General features: G+C 41.1%; 1 protein-coding gene across 1 annotated transcript; it reads right to left on the bottom strand.

Moving 5' to 3' along the window:
• Positions 1–12,119: 12,119 nt before the first annotated feature.
• On the bottom strand, positions 12,120–21,328 carry LOC120529931 (patched domain-containing protein 3-like). The gene is given in 4 exon segments (XM_039754139.1): positions 12,120–13,667; positions 14,309–14,465; positions 17,782–17,903; positions 21,218–21,328. Coding segments are annotated over 4 exon segments (1,938 nt in total).
• Between the last annotated feature and the right edge of the window lie 561 nt (positions 21,329–21,889).

Genomic DNA, 21,889 nt, shown 5'->3' with positions numbered 1-21,889 from the left:
CTGAACAGACCCAACTTTGTCTTTGTGTGTGTTTACACCGCAGTGGACCAGAACCCAGTCCATGAATTGTTCTTGCCTTGTACCCAATATTTGCCTGGATATGCTCCAGCTGCACTGTGACTGAGCTCAGGATAAGTAGGTTTGAAAAATGAATAGTTGGAGTATTATTTTAGTACAGTCCCTTTGAAAGCCATCCTAATTTTCTCAGTGGTGGGGGTTGATTTGTTTTCAATTCTATTTTTGTAAAATTGATCAATTTGTATGGAATGTTGTGTGATTTCAATAAAATCAATAAAATTATAAAAAAAAAGTCATCCTAATTTTCTGCATGACGAAAGATTTGTACATATATTTATCCATTTAGTATCTTCAATGTGAACTCTTATGCTGTAACAACACATTTCCAAAGTCAAAAGAAACCAAAGTCTGTAGATTTTCAAATGAAGAAGAGCAATTCAGAATTTAGTGCTTGCATAATTATTTAAACCTCTGTGCTTTGGAAACTCCAGGTTTACACAAATGAATCATAAATGTCATTTTTACATCATAATTAAACATAATTAGCATAAATAAGCCATACTTGTTCGATCATCAAAAAGTGGAAGTTGCTTTCTGTACCCAGACTCTTACTAGAACCGGCCGTCTCTCAAAACTGATAATTAGAGCAGACGTCAACAGGTGAGAGAGGCCACTAAAAATTCAACCGTCACTCTCAGACATCCACAATGCTCTTTGGCTGAAAAGGGAGTGAAGGTGCAGGGGTCCACAATTTCAAGAGCTCTCCAAAAAGCAGGCCTCTGTCGGAGGGTAACAAGAAGACATTCCTTAAGAAATTCCCCATAAAAACATGTATTGCATATTCTACAAAGCATGAGAAAGACCCAGATAAGATGTTGGAGAAGGTTTTATGGTGAGATGTGATCAAAAGAGAACTTGTTTCCCAGTCACGGCATAAAACTAACAGTGCCCAGGCCTCAAGAAACACCAGACCTACAGTGAAATGTTGTGTTGGCAGCATCATGATATGGGGATGCTTTTCATGTGCTGGGACTAGGAATTTTGTCAGAGCTAAAGGGACAATATCAAGTCAAGTCAAGTTGGGGAGCAACTTTTTCTCTCAGCATTTTGACCTTGGCTCATTGTCATTTCTGCTTATGCTGCACAATTTCCCGACAGTACACGTGAACACTGAGTGCTGTTATTGGATGTAAAGTAAAAATTAACATTTGGTTTCTGGCACCTCCTTGCTCCACACCTCTCCCCAATTCAGACTCTGTTCAGTTTACAGAATTTTCTTTTTCAGATCAGTAAACCTTGAAAAATAACCTTCTGCGCTTGTTTGTGAACTTCTTCACACTCCATGTCTGTCATCCCAGTGTTCCTTGAGATAACAAACAAGGACTTTATGTTAGGTATCACAATGTGACATGATGGTAAATCCTGCTGTCTCCCAGGTTTAAAGATTTGTGGTCAGAACCTTAACCTGACCACTGTTTCAGTAGAGATGGCACAATTGTCCCTTATCTCCATGGATTGTCATCCACATCCCAAAAAGGTACAGGTAAGGGAGTCCATCAGAAAGGACTCACAAGATGTGCAGGATCACAAATGGGGAGAAGATTCCAAAGTAACTCATAAATCTTTAGGTCCATCACATCCGTCCACCACATACAGTCCTGGGGTGCAACTGCACTCCTGGTGCCTCCAAACGTCCTTCTTCCCTTAATGTCTCTGCTCACAGCTAATACTGTAGCATCATGGGAAATCAGTTTTTTTTTTATCCAGAGATGCCATGGATGGACCTTGTTTTGTTTGTCTGGCTAGGAAACTCATATAATGGATTGTCTAGAAAAGAGAGGCAGGGTGTTCCCTGTCTCAGCCAGGAGGCTGGCATGAGATGCCAGCATTGTGGGAGAAACAGATGAGTTTGCATCCTGGTTGGGAGTGGTAAGTGCCTTACGTAGCTGAGAGATTAGTATGATGGATAGAGTGTATAAGTGACCAGGATGGTTGGGGTCTCCTTTTCATGTAAGGAAATCAAAAAGAAATGAGGGGCCTTGGGAGACTGCCTCCTATATGCTTGTCAATCCCCAGTACAGTGGGTGGCAGCATCACTCTAGGCAGGACCCCAATTGGACAGCTGTGTTTCCATTGGACTGTTGGGTTCAATGAGCGTTGCCAGTGGGGAGCTGTCAGACAGAGGACCTTCTGTCCCAAGGTGCTCCCACCTGAACTGGAAGTGCCTCCTGGAGACTAAAGTTTGGTACTGGAATTATCCCGGGTTAGGTTTGAAATGGTGCACCCCACATTGTCCAGGGGGTCAGAGTCAAGAGGAGGAGGAGGAAGACAAAGTTTACCTGGGAGGAGTGAAGAAAAGATAAGCAGTTGTGATGGTGAAGAAGGTTTTTGTTTGAAAAAGAAAACATACTTAAAACCCAGACTGGAATTGGTGGTTGTGTCTGAGTTTTGAGGGTCTGTGATGCCCCCTTTTGTCTACACAGTTTATTAGACGGTTATTACTGCCAATTAATCAAGATGGGTACCTTTAATTGTGGGCTTAAACTGTACACCCCAAAAGAAAGTCAAGGAAATGTAGGTAGGGCCATGAAAATTCCACATATATTAAAGCCTAGATAGAAACTCACCTGAGGAACAAGATAGATGGACAGGTAGATACACTTCATGTGTCCCCAAGGGAAAATTAAAACTTTAAAGAAGACCAAAAGAATAAAAAAAAATGTATATAAATCCACCTTAATAAAAGGAAAAGTGTCTGAGTATCAGTATAAGTGTGCCCCATTCGGCTGCTGTGTCTCTGCTATCCAACAGGAGGCACATCATAAACATTAGCACTGACCTTATGAATCTAACAGATGATACATCACAGATATTAGTACTGCCATTAAGAATCACATTCCAAATGATATATAACAGAAACACAGCAACCGGACAGACACACTGCACTGCAACGGTGAGCACTGAAAAAACCCAACAGAAGGCAACATCAGCTAATTCACTTTTAAAGGACATGTGCATTCATCTGTCTCTGTTATTTGCCATGTGGTATTAGATCAGAAAGCAGTGCTAATGTTTGCAATGCACAATCTGTTGGAATGAAAAGGTAATGAATTTTATTCCTACATGCATTCAAAAATACATTCTAATAGATGGTGCACTGCAAATGTTAACACTGAATAAGTGTTAAGACCAACATTACATTAGAGCAGGCGGAGGGAGACTAGAGGTCTTATTACACCTCTGTTCTCAGTTAGCTGCCCGGGGCTGGAGGCTAGGAGTGGGAGCTGGCCGTCTGCCTGTGGTCTAGAGTGGTGGGTTGCTTTGCTCTGCGTTGGACGGGGTGCCTGCTCACTATTACCCCTGCGGAACGGGGCTAGCTCTGGCGTCCGGGAATGGTTGTACCTCAGGTACTGCAGCACCGAGACCAGAGTTAGGTAGGGTGTGTGTGGGGAGTGTGAATGGGTGTCTGGCGTACATCCTTGTAAGTCTTGGGTTGTATGTGTATGTGAGAGCCTGAGGGAGGGAGTGTGTGACTGTGTTTGTGTGTGACTGTGTATGTGTGTGACTGTGTTTGTGTGTGACTGTGTATGTCAGGTGGGGTTTTGGACTCCTCCCCTCTCCCGGGACATCTGGCAATACTACAACATCTTTGCCTACCCTCCCCCTGCCTTAAGCATCTGTCTGGTCGCTCCCGGTGGCTGCCTGGTGGGATCTGGTTCCCTGGGCTCTGTTGGGTCCTCGGCGGGGTGGGTCGCCCTTGGGTCCCGGGCTGCTGGGTTCCGGGCCCGGCCGACTTCGGGGTGGCGGCTCTGGGCGGGCCTGGGGGCTTGCCGTTGATATCTCCTGGGACTCTGCCGGCTGCTGGTTGTGGCCCCCCGGGGTGATCCTCTGCGCCTCTCAAGTGGGGGTTGGGGCTTCTCTGTTGACGGCCTCCCTGGGGTCTCCGCGCTCTGGGGTGACCTCTGGATCTCTGGGCATGGAACTCCCTTCATCTTCCGCACGTTTTTGGGGGCAGGTCTGTGGCCCTTCACACTCACTATTGGGTGCTCCTATAGAGAAACCTTAAACATACAAGCGTGCGTACGCACACAGGTGCTCACATGGTGCTTTCATAAGTATGACTTGGACATCTTCAGCACATGACCTAAGGTTGTGGTTGGCCCTAAATGCCTTAGTAATAATTACTGTACGATTGTCAGCAAACATTTTTACTTTTATATATCTTCATGTAGCTGATGCAGCAATGTTTTTGTCTTGTGGTTTTGTTTCCCCCCCCCTCTCTTTCTGCAGGTCTAGATTCTATACGAAAACCCCCCCTTCCCCCTTTACCTCCATCTCTTCCTTCTCTCTCTTCTTTTTCTTTCACTTTTGTCTCCGTGTCCGGTTCGAATCTTAAAAACATATGAAAATATTTTTAATAAAGTTTTGGTATCAGGCGTGACGTCAGCAGAAGCTGTAACGATCCACCTGAGAGAAAACCTGTAAGGTTAGTCGCCAGCATTCAGACATCAATTCTGATTGCTTCACAGCCAAACAGGACACGGTTAAAAAAAAACAAAAAAAAACACTGAATAAGTCCAACAGAGAGTAACTGCCAGAGGGGCACAAATCAGCTTGTTTTACTTAATAAAAAGACAAGTGTCTCTATATCTGTGAGTCCATCCCGTCGCATTGTCTTTGTTATATGCAATTTTGTATAGGAATTGTAAAAGCAGTGCTAATGTTTGAGCTCCATCAATTGGAATGAAAAATGTTATTACTACATGCATTACAAAATGCATAACTTCTGGAGGGACAGAAATTAGCTTACCCAGCTTAATAAAAAGACAAGTGTCTGCGTATCTTTATGTCTGTCCAGTTGTTATGTCTCTATTATACTGTATACCACTTGGTGTGGAATTTGGAAAAGCAGATGGAAAGGCCATCTGTTGGATTGGCAAATGCGATGTATTTTTTTTGCTATATCATTACAAAATACATTCCAATAGATTGCGCATTGCAAACAGACAGTAAGTGCTGGATGAGCAGAAATCAACTTACCCTACTTAACAAAAAGACACGTGTCTGGGTGTTTGTCTGTGTATCTGTGTGACTGTGCATTTGCTATGTCTCTTTTATATGCCATTTGGTATGGGATTCATAAAAACAGTACTAATGTTTCTCATGCACCATTTGTTGGAATGACTAATACAATACATTGTATTACTACATGCATTACAAAAAACATTCCATGAGGTGGTGCACAGCAAGCGCCAATGCTGAATACATCCAACAGAGAATAACTGCTTGTCAGACAGAAATCAGCTTCTTCACCTTTGAAGAGCAAATGCATCCATCTATCTCTTATATGCCATTTGGTGTGGGAAATTGTAAGAGATGTTCTAATGCTTGTGATGTCCACCCTATATGCCTTACAACAGGGGTTGCCAACTACGGTCCTGGTGGACCACCGTGGCTGCAGGTTTTCATTCTAACCTTTTTTTTAATGAGAGCCCTGCTTGTGCTGCTAATTAACTTCTTGTGAATTCATTTCAATTAAATTGCTTTTTAAAGATGTGATCACCTGAATTCTTCATCATTCCTCTAAATTGCTTCATTTCTTTCCTTAAATGGCACCCAAACACAAATGAAATGTGAAGTGAGGGAGCCAACAGAAGACCAACTAAGTCAGGGCCTCAGACTCCAACCAATTTCACTAAACCAGCTGCTAAATGAGGTGCAGAGTCTTCTTGTTAATTAAACTCGTTCTTTAACTCCGTGGCTTGTTGCTGCTCTCTGAAATGGTTGATTTTCTCTTTTCTAAGAGCAGATCAGCATTCCTGAGACTTTCATCTTTCTTTATTTTCAGATATTGTATGATGGACACAGTTTGCTGGTTCTGTTTTGGCTCATTTGTCACCTCATCATTGTTTGGCCACTAATTAAGGAAAAAGAAACAATTAAATGGTCTGAGTCGATTAAATTAGTTCAAAAGAAGTTAATTAGCAGCAAAAACAAGTCACTCATTAAGAAAAGGTTTAGAATGAAAACCTGCAGCCACTGGTGCCCTCCAGGACCGGACTTGGTGACCTCTGCCTTACAAAATATATTGCAAAAGATAATGCACTGCAAATTTTAAAACTGAATATATCTAACAGAAAGTAATTACTGGGGGGGATAGAAATGTGCTTACCCAATAAAAGGACAAGTCTCTGTGTATCAGTGTGTTTGTCAGTCAGTCAGTCAGTCAGTCATTATCCAACCTGCTATATACTGACTACAGGGTCACAGGGGTCTGCTGGAGCCAATCCCAGCCAACACAGGGCACAAGGCAGGAAACAAACCCTGGGAAGGGTGCCAGCCCACTGCAGGGCACCAGTATACACACACACACACACACACACACACACAGACTAGGAACAATTTAGGATCGCCAATGCACCTAAACTGCATATCTTTGGACTGTGGGAGGAAACCCACGCCGACACGGGGAGAACATACAAACTCCACGCAGGGAGGACATCAGTGTGTTTGTCCAGTAGCTATGTCTCTGTTATATGCCATTTGGTATGGGATTTGGTAATGCAGTGGTAATGTTTGTAATGTGCCATGTGTTGGGATGAAAAATGCAATGTATTAGAAAATACATTCCAATAGATTTTACACTGCAAACATTAACACTGAGTACATTTCAATCCCTATTAGTCGGATAGCACATCTAGTATTATAATAAACAGAAAAGAAACCCCCAAACACACATAAGAACTTCTGGCTTAGATACTGAAAAGCTGCTGCTGTCAATAACAGGCTTGTAGGTGTCAGTAAGTCTGTCAGTCCTGCCCAGATGTACAAGTCAAGTTGGAGAGCATGCACTGGTACAGAGCGTTGCCGCACCCACTACACGATGAAACAACTCAGGATCCCGGTTGGCAACCCCCCAGGCAGACACACAGTCCAGTCCCACCCTCCAGAAATGACCCTCTATCTGCCACAGCCAGGTGTTACGTGGGAGACCCCTTGGCCTGGTTCAGCCACTCAGGTCCCCAACAATGAGGATTTTACGAGTCGGTTCAACCTCGGGGAAACGCGCCACATTGCCGTAGTGCTATAACTGATGCTCCCTCACAATGCAAGTAATGTGTCTCATTCAGGGCCTCCATGAGCAACACAAAGTCAAACCAACGGTACCCAAGGATTTTCCGGAGAGACACAGTACCAAAGGAGTCCAGTCTTCGTCTCAGGTCACTGGATAACGTCCATGTCTCATAACCATATAGCAAGACAGGAAGGACCAGGGCTCTAAAGACTTGAACCTTCGTCCTTTTGCAGAGATATCGGGAGTGCCACACACCCCTTTCCAGCGACCACATGACCCCCATGCTCTCCCAATCCATCTACTGACTTCATAGGACGAGTCACCAGAGACATGACTGTCACTGCCGAGGTAAGTAAACCTCTCGACGAGGTCGACACTCTCTCCGCAGACAGACACACTGCTGATGGCCGTGCCCAAGAGGTCATTAAAGGCCTGTGATGTTGGTTTTTATCCAAGACATTCACAAGCCCAGACACTCAGACTCCGCACTCAGTCTCTCAAGCACCCTGATCAGAGCCTCCATTGACTCTGTGAAGATCACAGCATCGTCAGCAAAGTCAAGATCAGTGAATCTTTGTTCACCAACAGATGCCCAACAGCCGCTGGACCCCACGACCTTGCCCAACAGCCAGTCCATACAACCATTGAAAAGAGTAGGAGCAGAGCAGACCAATGATGAACCCCAGATTCAACTGGGAAAAACGCAGAGGTCCTGCCTCCACTCTGCACAGCACTCACAGTACCAGTGTACAGGCCGGCCATGATATCCAGCAACCTCGAGGGGATCCGCGAACCCTCAGGATGTCCCACAGGGCAGCTCAATCAACTGAGTCGAACGTATTACGAAAATTGACATAAGCCGCAAAGAAACTCTGCCAATATTCACATTTGCGCTCCATGAGAACCCTCAGTGTCAGGATGTGGTCCATGGTAGACGTCTTAGGCGTAAAACTAGACTGTTCCGGTCACTGGTAGGTGAGCAGGTGAACACGGATCCTATTGAGGACGACCCTAGCAAGGACCTTACCTTGCACCGAGAGCAGTGTGATCGCCCTGTAGTTGCTGCAATCCAGGCAATCACCCTTCCGTTTCCAGATAGGGACGACAAGTCCCGTTTTTCCAGTCAGTTGAGTTGATGCCAGTCTCCCAAATGGAAGCAAAGATTGCTTGCAATGCCACGAGGACAGCCTTACCACCAGCCTGGAGAAGTTCACCCCAGAGACCACAGACCCCTGCAGTCTTCCCTACCCTCAGCTGGTTCACCACCTGTGCAATCTCAGTGAGACTGGGTGGTTCACAGCTAATTGGAAGATCAGCCTCAAGAACCGTGGACCAGAGATATCCAACGTCCTAGCTGGAGGATCAGCTTTGATCAACACCTCAAAGTAGCCAGCCCAGCGGCTCACAGCTGGTGTACCACTGGTTTATATTTACCCACAATGTCACTACATTTGTGACATCTTTAGTGCTTTTTTATGATGCTGTTAACAAAGTCAAAGTTAGAAGTTCAAATACCAAAACTTAACAGAAGTAGCAATGCAATGGTGATTCTAAAGCAGTTTTATTCAAACATAATATATAAAAACATTTTAATATTTTACTTAAGAATTTCACTGATTAATATACAGATGGTAGACATAATTTCTCTTAACAACACTGTAAAATATGATTATGAACTGTCACCAGTATAGAAAGCTAGACTTTCACACTGGATAATCACATTCAGATTTACTGTAAATATGCAATTGATATATTTATATTTCCATTATGATTGTTAGAGCTGAATGAATGTGCAGTTGTTGCAAATATAAGTAGTAATTAAAAAACCCATTGAAATGATTAACTGTGAATGGTATATTTATTTAGTCAAAACCCTGACACCTATTGTATTTAATAATAAAAGACCTGATTATTCTGTGAAAAATTACAGTAGGAGGTAATTATCTAAAATGTTTATTACAATTTTAAACGTGTTTAATCAGCCAACAGTGATAATGCGTGAAATTCCTTTTTTGACCATTATAGCTAAATTCAAAGCCTATGTCCACACTGATACATTTTCAATTAAAATTTTGTCCACACTACTCTGGGTTTTTGAACCCCTCAAACATGGAGACTTTTGAAATCACTCTCCAGAGACGTATACTTCTGAAAATGCAGACTCTAATCACACTCTGATTGGTTTCTTGCTTATTATCTGGCCTTTCCCTGATCGGATCCTTTATATTGCAACATCTCACTCCCTGACTGGTTACCCTTCACAGAAGAAAACTTAATTCTAACATGGAAGTTAACTTCACAGACAAAGCCTGAATTCCCATCCTCTGCATTTGCCATGAGAGGTGGGTAGTGAGTGGATGAATGAGATTGTGAGTGAAATTAGATTTATTGGATGGTGATTTCTGCAACAACATGAGCAGCTCAGCAACACTGGAGAATTATGGAGTAAAAACTGCTGCTTCTCTCAATTGAGAAAAACTAGTTGAGGTGGTTTAGGTGTTTAGTTTGGCTGCCAATGGCACCTTCTTTAGGATGTTTACAAGATATGGACAACAAGGAAAAGACTGCAAGACAGATTTAGGACATGGTGGAGAGATCATATCTCTTGAATGTCCTGGCAGCATCCTGGTATTCCCAAAGAAGGGCCAGAAGAAGATCCTGGGGATAGGGAGGCTTGGTCAGCCCAGTTAAACTGGTTACTACGACAGCCCTGTGGAGGATAAAGCCAAGTAATTTTAAGTAATTCTGATGTTTTGGCCAGTAAGCTGATTTAATTATTAATGAATTAATACAGCATGTTAAGATAATATAAATAATCTCTCAATTAAAATCCTCCACCTGCGTCCTTGACCCAATACCAACAAGGTTTTTCAAAGAAGTATCAGGCGTGCTAATTGATAATGTTCTTGCCATAGTAAATTCGTCACTAGATACTGGGGTCTTCCCAGACTGTCTTAAGACTGCTGTAGTTAAACCCCTATTTAAGAAACATAATCTCGACCCCTCGGCTCTTGAAAATTTTAGACCCATCTCTAACCTGCCTTTCTTAAGTAAAGTTCTGGAGAAGGCAGTCATTATGCAGTTAAATGACCACCTCAATAAACATGCTATTCTTGATAAATTTCAGTCGGGTTTTAGAACAAATCACAGCACAGAAACTGCACTCGTTAAAGTAGTAAATGACTTGCGGGTAAATGCAGACAGAGGCCATTTATCTGTTCTCATCCTCTTAGATCTGAGTGCTGCATTTGACACCATTGATCACAACATTCTTAGAAATCGCCTTAGTCAATGGGTGGGCCTCTCTGGCAGGGTCTTAAATTGGTTTGAATCCTACCTGACAGGGAGAAAATTCTTTGTTAGTTGTGGTAATTACAACTCAAAGACACATGATATCCAATATGGTGTTCCACAAGGCTCTATCCTGGGTCCGCTGCTCTTCTCAATCTACATGCTTCCGTTAGGTCAGATTATCTCAGGTTACAACGTGAGCTACCACAGCTATGCTGATGACACACAGCTGTACTTATCAATAGCACCTGATGACTCCGACTCTCTTGATTCACTAACACAATGTCTGACTTGTATCTCAGAATGGATGAATAGTAATTTTCTCAAGTTAAATAAAGAAAAACTGAAATCTTAGTGATTGGCAATAATGGATACAATGAGGCTATTAGAAATAAACTGGATACATTAGGATTAAAAGTCAAGACGGAGGTAAAAAGCTTAGGGGTAACTGTTGACTGTAATCTGAATTTTAAATCGCATATTCATCAGACCACTAGGACAGCATTTTTTCACTTAAGAAACACAGCTAAAGTTAGACCTCTTATATCACTGAAAGATGCTGAGAAATTAGTTCACGCTTTTGTTTTCAGTCGACTAGATTACTGTAACGCACTCCTCTCAGGACTACCCAAAAAGACATAAATCATTTGCAATGAGTGCAGAATGCAGCTGCTAGAATCTTAACTAGGAAAAGAAAATCTGAACACATTACTCCAGTTTTGATGTCACTACACTGGTTACCTGTGTCATTCAGGATTGACTTTAAAATTCTGCTTATGGTTTATAAAGCCTTAAATAATCTGCTCCATCTTATATATCGGAATGTCTGACACCTTATATTCCAAATCGTAACCTCAGATCCTCAAATGAGTGTCTCCTTAGAATTCCAAGAACAAAACTTAAAAGAAGTGGTGAGGCTGGCAGCCTTCTGCTGCTATGCACCTAAAATCAGGAATAGCCTGCCAATAGAAATTCGCTGGGCTGATACGGTGGAGCACTTTAAAAAACTGCTGAAAACACATTACTTCAACATGGCCTTCTCATAACTTCAATTTAATTTAATTTAACTTAATCCTGATACTCTGTAAGTTCAATTCATCATAATAACCATTCATGGTGGCTCTAAAATCCGTACTGACCCCTACTCTCTCTTCTGTTTCTTTTTCCAGTTTCTTTGTGGTGGTGGCCTGCGCCTCCTCCACCTACTCAAAGCTTCATGATGCTCCAACAATGATGGATGGATTAAAAGGCAGAAGTCTACGTGACCATCATCATCAAGCCCTTCCATGAGAACCCTAAATCCAAAGAGGACTGTTTCATTTATGTTAGGTAGAATGCTCAGAGGGGACTGGGTGGTCTAATGGTCTGAAATCCCTACAGATTTTATTTTTTTCTCCAGCCGTCTGGAGTTTTTTTGTCCCCTGGCCATTGGACCTTACTGTTATTCGATGTTAATTAATGTTGATTTATTTTGTTTTCTTATTGTGTCTTTTATTTTTCTATTCTTTATTATGTAAAGCACTTTGAGCTACTGTTTGTATGAAAATGTGCTATAGAAATAAATGTTGTTGTTGTTGTTGAAGATCAAGCAGGAAAGTGTTCTTTTCAGTAATTGTTTTCTTAAAGCTTCCCAACAACTTTTAAAACAGACAAAGCTCAATGGCATGTGTTGCTATTAGGGAAAAGGTATTAGACCCCTGTTATGTAATTCCAGTGACTCACAGTGTTGAGTTTCCTAGAAATCTCTAAAACTGCTTTGTTCTTCACTTTGGATTTCACTGCACTTGCCACAAACCTCAAAGAATGTAAGAAAAACCGAAATAAATATGAGTCCATGAAGAGCACCAAAGCCAATGACTAAGAACATAATTTTAAAAAATGTTCTGAAAATGTAGCTTTCTGCAGCAGCTAATACCGCAACCCCCAGAATTGTCGAGATGGCTCCCTGTACAATGGGGTAGCCGAGGATATAGAGAGCATCAATTGCTTTATCATTGGCTTTTGGTTTCCTGTTGGACACATAGGCATAGGAGATGTGAGCAGAGAAATCGACAGAGAAGCCAATGCAGATGACCAAATTGATCATGGAGATGGAGTCTATGTTCACATCCCAGAATGCCATGAATCCTGACACACCTACAATGACAGATGCGATAGCAAATGTCACCCACAGACAACAAAGTGGATTTGGAATCAACAGAAGTGAGATCAGCAACATTACCGCAGTGGCCACTGCAATGTTCTGGATAGTATTGTTAACAATGACTAAGTACTGGTCAAAGTAGATGAAGGCCGGGTGATACACTACAAGGCGAACAACACAGCTTTCTGCCATCTCTCTTAGCTCAGTCAGCATATTTTTTTCAGCAACTGCATTGTTGATGTTTACTGTCTGAATGAAAAAACGAGAAGCATTGATAACATCCCCTGAAAGATGAACATCTTGCTTGAAATATGGAAATATCCTAAAAAATATCATTAAATTATCGATGAATGACGTTTGGCTTTTTATATTAATGTTGGCCTTTTCTGCAAAATCTTCATAAAACTGAAGCCAGGATACAGAAAGATTCTGATCAATATACGAAAGGTTTTTAAATTTGCCAATGCAGTTATCAATATCTTCACGAACGGTTATGTTCCAGTAGGCAACTTCCTCTGGGATTACAACCATTACATTTGGACCATATTCTGAAAAGTATGCTTCTTCATGGTCATAATATCTGACTATATAGGATTTGTCAAAAGCCAGATTTCTAAGATCTATTCCTTCCTTTATCTGGAAACATCCATAAATGCTGGCTGCTAGGTACCCAGCATACAAGAGCACCACAAATACTTTGGTCCAGACATTTGTCAGAAAAGGTCCATAACACTTCTTGAAGAAGAGGTTCATTGGGTGTTCAGTCTCTGCACCAGTAGATTGGTCATATGAACCCCCTACACAGCAGAGGCTGTATGCTTTAGAGGACTCTGCTGGGGACGTTGTAGGGACCTTCATACAAAGTAGCCAATGTCTGTTACTCTCCTCTCTTTTACGATTTAAAGCTAAAACTGCCCCAAAGAAAGTAATGTTGAATAAGTAAAAAAAGAGAACGGTGGTGCCAGTGTAAATGCAGAAGGACTGCACTGATCGGAAGGGAGTCATGATGTCAATGTAGAAGGCCAAAACGTCAGTCAGTCTGGTGATGGTGATGGAGACAGCGGCCTCTTTGTATGTCTCAGCTAAGCGATCTTCCACAGAGTCCTGAACTTTCGTTTGCTGCCAACAAGCAATCATCAACAACAACAACATTTATTTATATAGCACATTTTAATACAAACAGTAGCTCAAAGTGCTTTACATAATAAAGAATAGAAAAATAAAAGACACAATAAGAAAACAAAATAAATCAACATTAATTAACATCGAATAAGAGTAAGGTCCAATGGCCAGGGGGGACAGAAAAAACATCTACTCCTTTTCGTATGAGTCCTTCTGCTCCCTGCAGTTATATAGGGGACAAGCTACCTGTGTGTGGGTTCCCTAACTCTTTAAATGTAAACTGAAGCTCAGGACCTGCAGGGACACTTGACACCAATAGGGGGCTTTGTTCGAGGCATGCCCTAAAACTTCGAGAGAGTACTCCTGACTCCAGAAGCAATTACATGAATGATCTCAGAAGTGGTGCCGAGGTGGAGCTTGGAAGCTCCTTCCGTTCAGACATCCAGTGCACTTTCAGTAAGCAATAAAATGCAATAACAAATCAGAACAAAGCCAAATATTACAAAACGAATCACTAAAGTGTTCCTAATAATCTGTCACAAATTTGCCCAAGTCTAGGTTTTCTCCGGGTTCAAAAAAGTGAAAGTGACATGCTTGTTTTTCAGAGTGTAACAAACAATGACTTCACTGTATCTTGATCAGTAAAATATACATTTCAAAAATTGCTCACCCAGAATGAGCAATGGAGAGTTAGCCACGGTCATGGCAAAAGGCACGCCACAGTATAACAGCAAACCAAATCCACAAAGGACGGCGAGGCCAGCAGAGAAAACTCCAAAAGCTGCAACCCAGGCCTTGTTCCTCACACAGTCAAACCTGAAAATATTCAAAAGTGCCAGATGGTGAGATAAAGCGTTTAAAAATGCAACCTCTCTAGTCAAATGTTAGGATATTGTAGTGAATTTGCCTGTAATACTTAACCATTACAATAAAAATCTATGAAATGCATCCATCAAGTCATCCATTCAGTATTGAACCACTTAAGAACAGAGCCTAGCCCAGCAGGGCCGGAACACAAATAAAAAATACTATGAGATAAGTAAATCTCCATTATCAGAGGTTTACAGCTTAAAAGAAAGTTTCAAAATGCCTGCCTTATAGGAGCAACATTCATGTTTTTTTCCAAAAAAATATCTCTTTGTGCTGCTCCTGATTTATCATACCAGGTGATTGGATTCTAATCTCCCTCTGGCCACTACCTTTACAGAGTCTGCACCTTCCACCTGTGCACATGGGGGTCTATGTCTAAATACTTTGGTTTTCCTCCCGTCCCATCCCGGCAAAAGTTTTTGAAATGTTGTTAAGCTCCCTTGTCACTGCACACTGAAATTCTTCCACTGTTTGAAAATGCCTGTCATTTGGTGGCCGGATCATAGGCGAATCACCATGTTTTGTCACCGGTAATGATATTTTCGAAAGAAGATACTGATAAAAGAAGATACTGGCAGTAAACTATGCGTTCTTGTGCTCTGTGGTCAAGGTGAGAGGAACAAATGTGTGCAGTGACAAGGGAGCGTAACAACACTTCAAAAACGGCTTTCCTGGAGGGCATGAAGAAGTTGAAGGAATGTGCCAGCAAGTGTATTGATCAAGAAGGAATGTATTTTGGAGAATAAAAATAACTTAGGTCCATATAAGAAGTTACAGTATCTGTGTTGCTTAACGCGCACACGTACCGGTCCCGGGACATAACAGCGTTTTGACGACGTCACAGCCATGTGTGCATGTCCATCTGTCATGCACCTCGACACACTACACTACACATCAAATGAAACTTCAAAGTCTCGTCTTTCCGATGATATAAACCATTTTGACACACAACAACCACAGCACTGACACTAAAGCCTTTTTACAGAGAAGTACATACTTTTAAGAGTTGACTTTCCCTACCTTTGAAGACCCCCTGCAAGTCAAACATCAATATTTCCGAGCAGTATTGATCCCATTCTGTCCGTAAGGCTCCAGCGAATATAATCCAGTAAAACGATTAGGTCCAAAACACACGATATATCCTCAAAGGGACAAAAACTCCAGAAAACGTTTCATAACTTGAGACTAGCTACGTATTTTTTCATTTCTATTGATCATATCAGACGTAATTTGTTTCTGTCGGCGATAACCATGCTACAGCATGTTACACGGAAGTGTTAGCTTCTGATTGACACCTAAGTTGGCCAATTACGACGGGTCTGGGGTTGACTGGCACCTCGTATAGCCAACGAGTGTCACAGACAGCTGAACGATGACGTACAACTCCAAACCCTGGTAGAATCTACCAGTTTGATTGGACACTGTGAGTGACACTCAAAACTTACAGCCAATGAGCAGCTGAGCATTTTGATATGTAACTTGCCATACTAACTTGTAAACAAAACGATCGGAGCTGCGTGAGGGTGGCATTTGTGCCAGTCTGCAGACTTGGTGCGTGGTTGTTTATTGTGATTTCACCAAGTTTTTTCGCATTTTAAATATGGATAAAAGTACAGATAAACGTGAATACACTCTCGATTAAATATTAGAGGCATGTACGCGTGAAAGTAATCAATCGGCCCAGGAGACGTCTAATGGCAGAGAGCGACATGTGACACGCCCTTGTGCTTTCTGCCTGCTAGTGATTGCTGCCATCAGTGGCACATGGAAAAACGCTGAGCTGTGTTGTAACAGTTTGTAAAAGAAATGTATATAGTTTGTGTGCATTTTATAAAAAAAGTAAAAAATAAAATATATATATATATTTTTGGCCCATAAGACTTGTATTGACTATTTTTATATTGAAATGTGTATTTTTTATTGTTTTTATTATTTTTATAACTAATAGAGTGACACTGTGTGTAGATATAGATTCCTTTAGGTGTAAGCTTTCAGTAGAGCCCTCATTGATATCTGTGGGTTGAAGCATTCAAAAGTTATTACACTTTTCCATACGTTCCAAAATGTGGATAATGGTCCCTCTAAAAAGCACCTGGAGTTGCCCACATAAAAACTGGTGTAAAAATGTCATTTTTACAGGTATTCTTTTCAAATTTGAAATGTGAGTAGTCAACAAGTTATTCTGTTGGTATATAATGTGTTTCTGTCCCCACCTACCTACTGCAGCTTTATTTTCCTTTATTTTCATAAAAAAACTTAGGCGAGAACAAAAAAATTCGTTTTTTTTGTGAGTTCTAATGTGCATAACTTTTGATCAGTCACACCTACAGTGATTCTGACTACTAAGGGTGAAACTAGAGAATGTTACCTTTACAAAGAGACCAAACATGTGTTTATACTCCAGATAGTTCAATAACAGCAATGATTCTAATTTGGAGAGGTCGAATTACAAGCGATTTAGCAAAAATGACCCCGCTTGATAAGGGGATAACAGTTGTCTAAACACTTTTGGATCTCGCCTTGTAGAGTGTACAGGAAGTCGAGGACCGTTTGTATATTAGTTGTGTTTAAGTGTGTTTCAAAACATTTTTTTTTCTTTATTTATTTTGTGATTTTTAATTATTTCTTGCCTCAGATCTCTGATAGTTTATCACACTACTTCCTTTACACTGTACAACATACATATGCTTCTAGTAACAGGACTGTAACATCTTGAACCAAACTGTTAAACAAAATCAAGTCAATCATTTTCTACAGGGTGGCGCACGAAAAACCGAATCATCTCCGACTCCAACGTCGACGTACGTTTCTTAGCCTTCTTACACGAAACGAGGAACGGGGCCCGATTCTTTTTGCAGTTTACAACTGACCCAGTCTTACGCCACTTCTTCACCAACTCGTGAATACTGCTCTTTGCTGTTAGGTTTACGCCAGGAAACTTCTGTGCGAAAATGTCCCGCGTTCCTTTAAAAGAACCGGTAGACACATACGCCTCCACTATTCCAATCCTCTGTAGCAGGAAATACATCTCCCGGATCTCTTTCACGCACGTCTGTACCCACTGACTCACAGCTTCCAGCACAGTTGGGGCTGCTGACCCCGCCGCGACAACGAGGCTCCGCGATCGCGACGGCACCCGCCTGTATAATAGCTTCGAGTCAGCCGGTCGGAGACTGTTCGGTTTTTCGTGCGCCACCCTTTATTTTTCCTGTATTTCAGTCAATTATAACTCCACTGTTGATGCTAGTTATACAATGCGTACCTTAAACAGGACGGAATTGAAAAGAATATGACTAGGAAGTAGGTGACGGAGAACAGGGGGATCACCTTCTTGGGGCTGCCTTCAAACTACTCTTGTCTTGAGAAAGAGATAAAGTAGGACACCTGGAATGGGAAAATGAGATTTTAAAATAAGCTTTATATGCCATTATCTATCACACATTAACTTCTGAAAGACAAGGTCAAACGTTAAATACCTAAATAATAATAAGATGCGTATTATTTGGTCTAATGTACTTTTTTTCTTCTCGTTTTTATCGCTTAATTTCTGATCGGATCCTTGACCCGACTTTACTTTCCGGGTTTTGCCGAGACCTGCCGAAACCTTTTAAAAGTAAGTTTATAGTACTAGGTTGTTGTACCGTGTTAGCCATTATGAATGTAGAGAAAAGCCAAGCAAAATGACACCTTTTATTGGCTAACTAAAAAGATTACAATATACATCTTGCCTGAAGAAGGGGCCTGAGTTGCCTCGAAAGCTTGCATATTGTAATCTTTTTAGTTAGCCAATAAAAGGTGTCATTTTGCTTGGCTTTTCTACAAAAGTAAGTTTACGAAGTCAGTCCTGAAACGACGGAGACGTCACTTCCGGGTCTACAACTGCGGTGACGTATGGTGCTGTGGCTCTGCAAGTGGATGCTTCTCCGTGAAGTATAAAGTTGGCTTTATAATTCGTATATTGGGCGTTGGGGTTTGATCGGGTTTTCTGCCTCCTGAAGTTTCGGATGCATAGTTCTAAGCATATTGTGAAGATGCTCGAGTCAATGTTTTACTATAATGACAGCCAGTTAAAACCGCGATGTTTTGATATTCTTCAGTTAGTTACCGGGATGCATAACTTAAAATGGGGACCGTCGCTCTCACTGGAACGTCTAGTCACCCTAGTAACGTTTACTGTCAGTACAATAGTGAATGATAATAAGCTGCAGATAAAGAAGCTGTGAGGTTGGTTTAGTGTAAGGTAAATAATACGTCAATGTTCGCTCTTTGCAAAGTACGGAAGCGTATTAGGGCCACGGTGAAAAACAAATACGGACACAGTGAAGAAAAAAAATCTAAATGTCGAAATTAAAGTCGACATGTTGACTTTATTCTCGACATTTCCTCTTTATTCTCGCCATTTGTGTCGAGATTAAAGTCTACATTTCCACTTTATTCTAGTAGTTTATTTTGTCAGTAGAATATCACAAACTAAACTTCAACTTAAAATGAATGTTTAATTTACTAGATTTTCTCAAACCCCGTCATAAATTAATGTAGCACATTAAATGCTTTATATTAAGTGTTCCCCGACCCAGTTGTAAATCTCTATGCGCTTCTTAAACTGACTTCCTCTTGCACTGAGAGGCGCTGGCAGCGATCACCACACATTGACTTCATGACATTCCTGCTCTATGAACATTCAAAATACTTGATATCTTCTTCACGATGAAATGTATTAAACATGGGTGGCGGGGGGCACGGTGGCGTGGCTGTAGTGCTGCTCCGTTGCATTAACGGGTCCCCAGGTGTATGTTCAGTGTAGAGCACTTTATGGCAGTTGTGACGAGGCTCCAAAAAACTGGATATATGAATGGGTATCGCACTATCCTTCCTTTTTCTTTCTGCACATAACCAATCACCAAACAATAAACGTCTTTGTGAAATTAAAACAAAAATCGACATAGGGGCTTCTTATATTATATGCGAACATAGATAAATGTGTAAATATCGAAAGGGACTGAATTCTGTCCGAATCCAATGTAAGTTAAAGTTAGAAACTGAAACTCCAAACCTTCAAAACAAGAGTCAATTCTATTTTGATGCTAAAGCATTTTTTTATTCAAATATAAAAAAAAACATCAATTTAATATTTCTTAAGTATATCAGTGCTTAAAACCGAGGCATATATATTTTCTTAACAATATACTAATATGTGACCTCAGGGCTATCTTAACAGCATTATAGGCCCCTGTTTTAATAGTAAACCAGAAACACACATCGGTATCAGGAACATTGTGGGCCCGAATCCTCCTCGGGCAGCCCGGCAAGTGCCCAATATGCCCATACATTAAGATGGCCCTGGGTGACCACCTGAATATCAACCGTACAAAAGGCTGGAGCACCACACAATAAGATTTCATTCAGACTTAAATATACTGTACAGTATTTATACCATGATGTTGTTATATTATTATACCAGCAGAACAAATGTGCAGTTGCTGGAGATTCTATAATAAAAAATTAATATTGGATTATATATATATATATATATATATATATATATATATATATATATATATATATATATATATATATATATATATATATATGTCACACAAATCTCATACAAAAAAATAAACTAAGCCAACTACCTTGACACACATTTACTATCAAAGACACAAAAATCCTACACCTCTTACTGAAATATTCATCCCTTTGATATACTGACCTCTTCTGTTTAATGAAATTTTACGTAAAACAGCTGTTACATGATTTAATATGTTGCTGTATCCATCAACCATTCTAACCCCTGCGACTTTTTCTTAAAACACTGAACTTAAAGATAAATTCAGTTAAATGACCTGACAGCTCCTGAAAGTGCCATTGATATTCCTTTACCTTTTTGTGCTACTCGTTTACACATTCCAGCCAGCTGGTTTATATTTTAAAATAACATTTTTCCAACAACATGCCCTATTTAAAGCAATGCACAATGATGTAAGTTATTCCTTAATAAATATGAATGTGAGGTACCATTGACACCTTGCAATCAGTGTTATCCAAGTGTTATCGAATTACTTTCAAAAGAAAAAAGTAACATTCTTCTACTGGCTTAATACCATTCAGGTGGCAGGAGGCTGGCACCTATCTAGAAGTATAGAGTGCAAAGCAGGGCTGAAATGGACAGGATGCCAGTTTATTGCACTTACTGCACAAATACACAACCACGCAGTGTCAGTTTGGTGTTGCCAATTAACTGAACTAGCACCCCATTGATATTGTGGAAGAAAAGCACACATGACAAGGGTAGAATGTGCAGACTGCACCCTGACAACAACCAGGATCAGGACTCAAACTCAAGAGGCCAAAACCTTGAGGCTCTGTGCCACCTCAGGGTTATTATAATCTAATTGATTTATTGTCCCGTGTTATTAACCGAGTACAAGTAAGTAATAAGGTTGTAACTTGTGACCTATAAATGTTGGATTTAACCTATATAGATTACTTTTAGGGAGTTGCAGGGAGTTTGAAATACGTTAAAATACTGGTAAGAATATTTTAGCATTTTCCAGCTAAAACGATAAGGCATGAGTGGTCTGCCTTGGGTCTGGACAAACAGTATATTGCATATCTAACTCTCATTTAGAAATATGACTGTTACAATTGTTAGGGTGGAATAAGGCAAAGGAGCATAGTTGGGGTGCCAACCACGTCACCTTGTTCACTGCATGTAGTGGTGCAACAGAAATTGGGTGTGATAATTGCCTTTGCAGTCTCTGTGGCTTCTCTAATAAGCGGGAACTATGATCCTCAGACTGAAATACCATCTTCCAGAATCTCCCGAATATATACTGTCCCGACTGGAAGTAGCAGGGTCTTTGTGACCATAGGTATGGTGGCTTATGTGCCCTCAATGGGCAGCTACACTGAGCTAGAGAGGAGAAAAGAGATGACAAAGTTAGCAGTGGCGCCCCCTTTTGCCCCAGCGGGGCTTTGCATACCTTGTTTGTATTGTGTTTATTTTAATGCTTTTTTGTACAGCACTTTGGCGCAACCCCTGTTGTTTTAAATGTGCTTTTATAAATAAACTAGCCATGTGCGCCCAACTACGTTGCGCGTGTTAAAGTTGTCTGTGAAGGGCTCCCTGTTTAAACGCGGCTGCCAGTCGTGAACTGGGCCCTTCGTCGCACAGCATTATGATTTTTTATAAGGGAAACAAAATTACACAAGAAAACCCTTGGATATTAATTTGATAGGAACGGCCTACTTGGAATCACTGTCTGAATAGTAATTATGTGGTGGTGTAGGAGCATTTCTGCTTCTGTCCGTTCACAGTCCATCTCGTTTTCATGACGCTGTTGTTTCCTCTCTCGATCTCTTCTCAACCG

Source organism: Polypterus senegalus, chromosome 5 (assembly GCF_016835505.1).
Source record: "Polypterus senegalus isolate Bchr_013 chromosome 5, ASM1683550v1, whole genome shotgun sequence".
Lineage (NCBI taxonomy): Eukaryota > Metazoa > Chordata > Cladistia > Polypteriformes > Polypteridae > Polypterus > Polypterus senegalus.
This window is presented reverse-complemented; position numbering and strand designations above follow the sequence as displayed.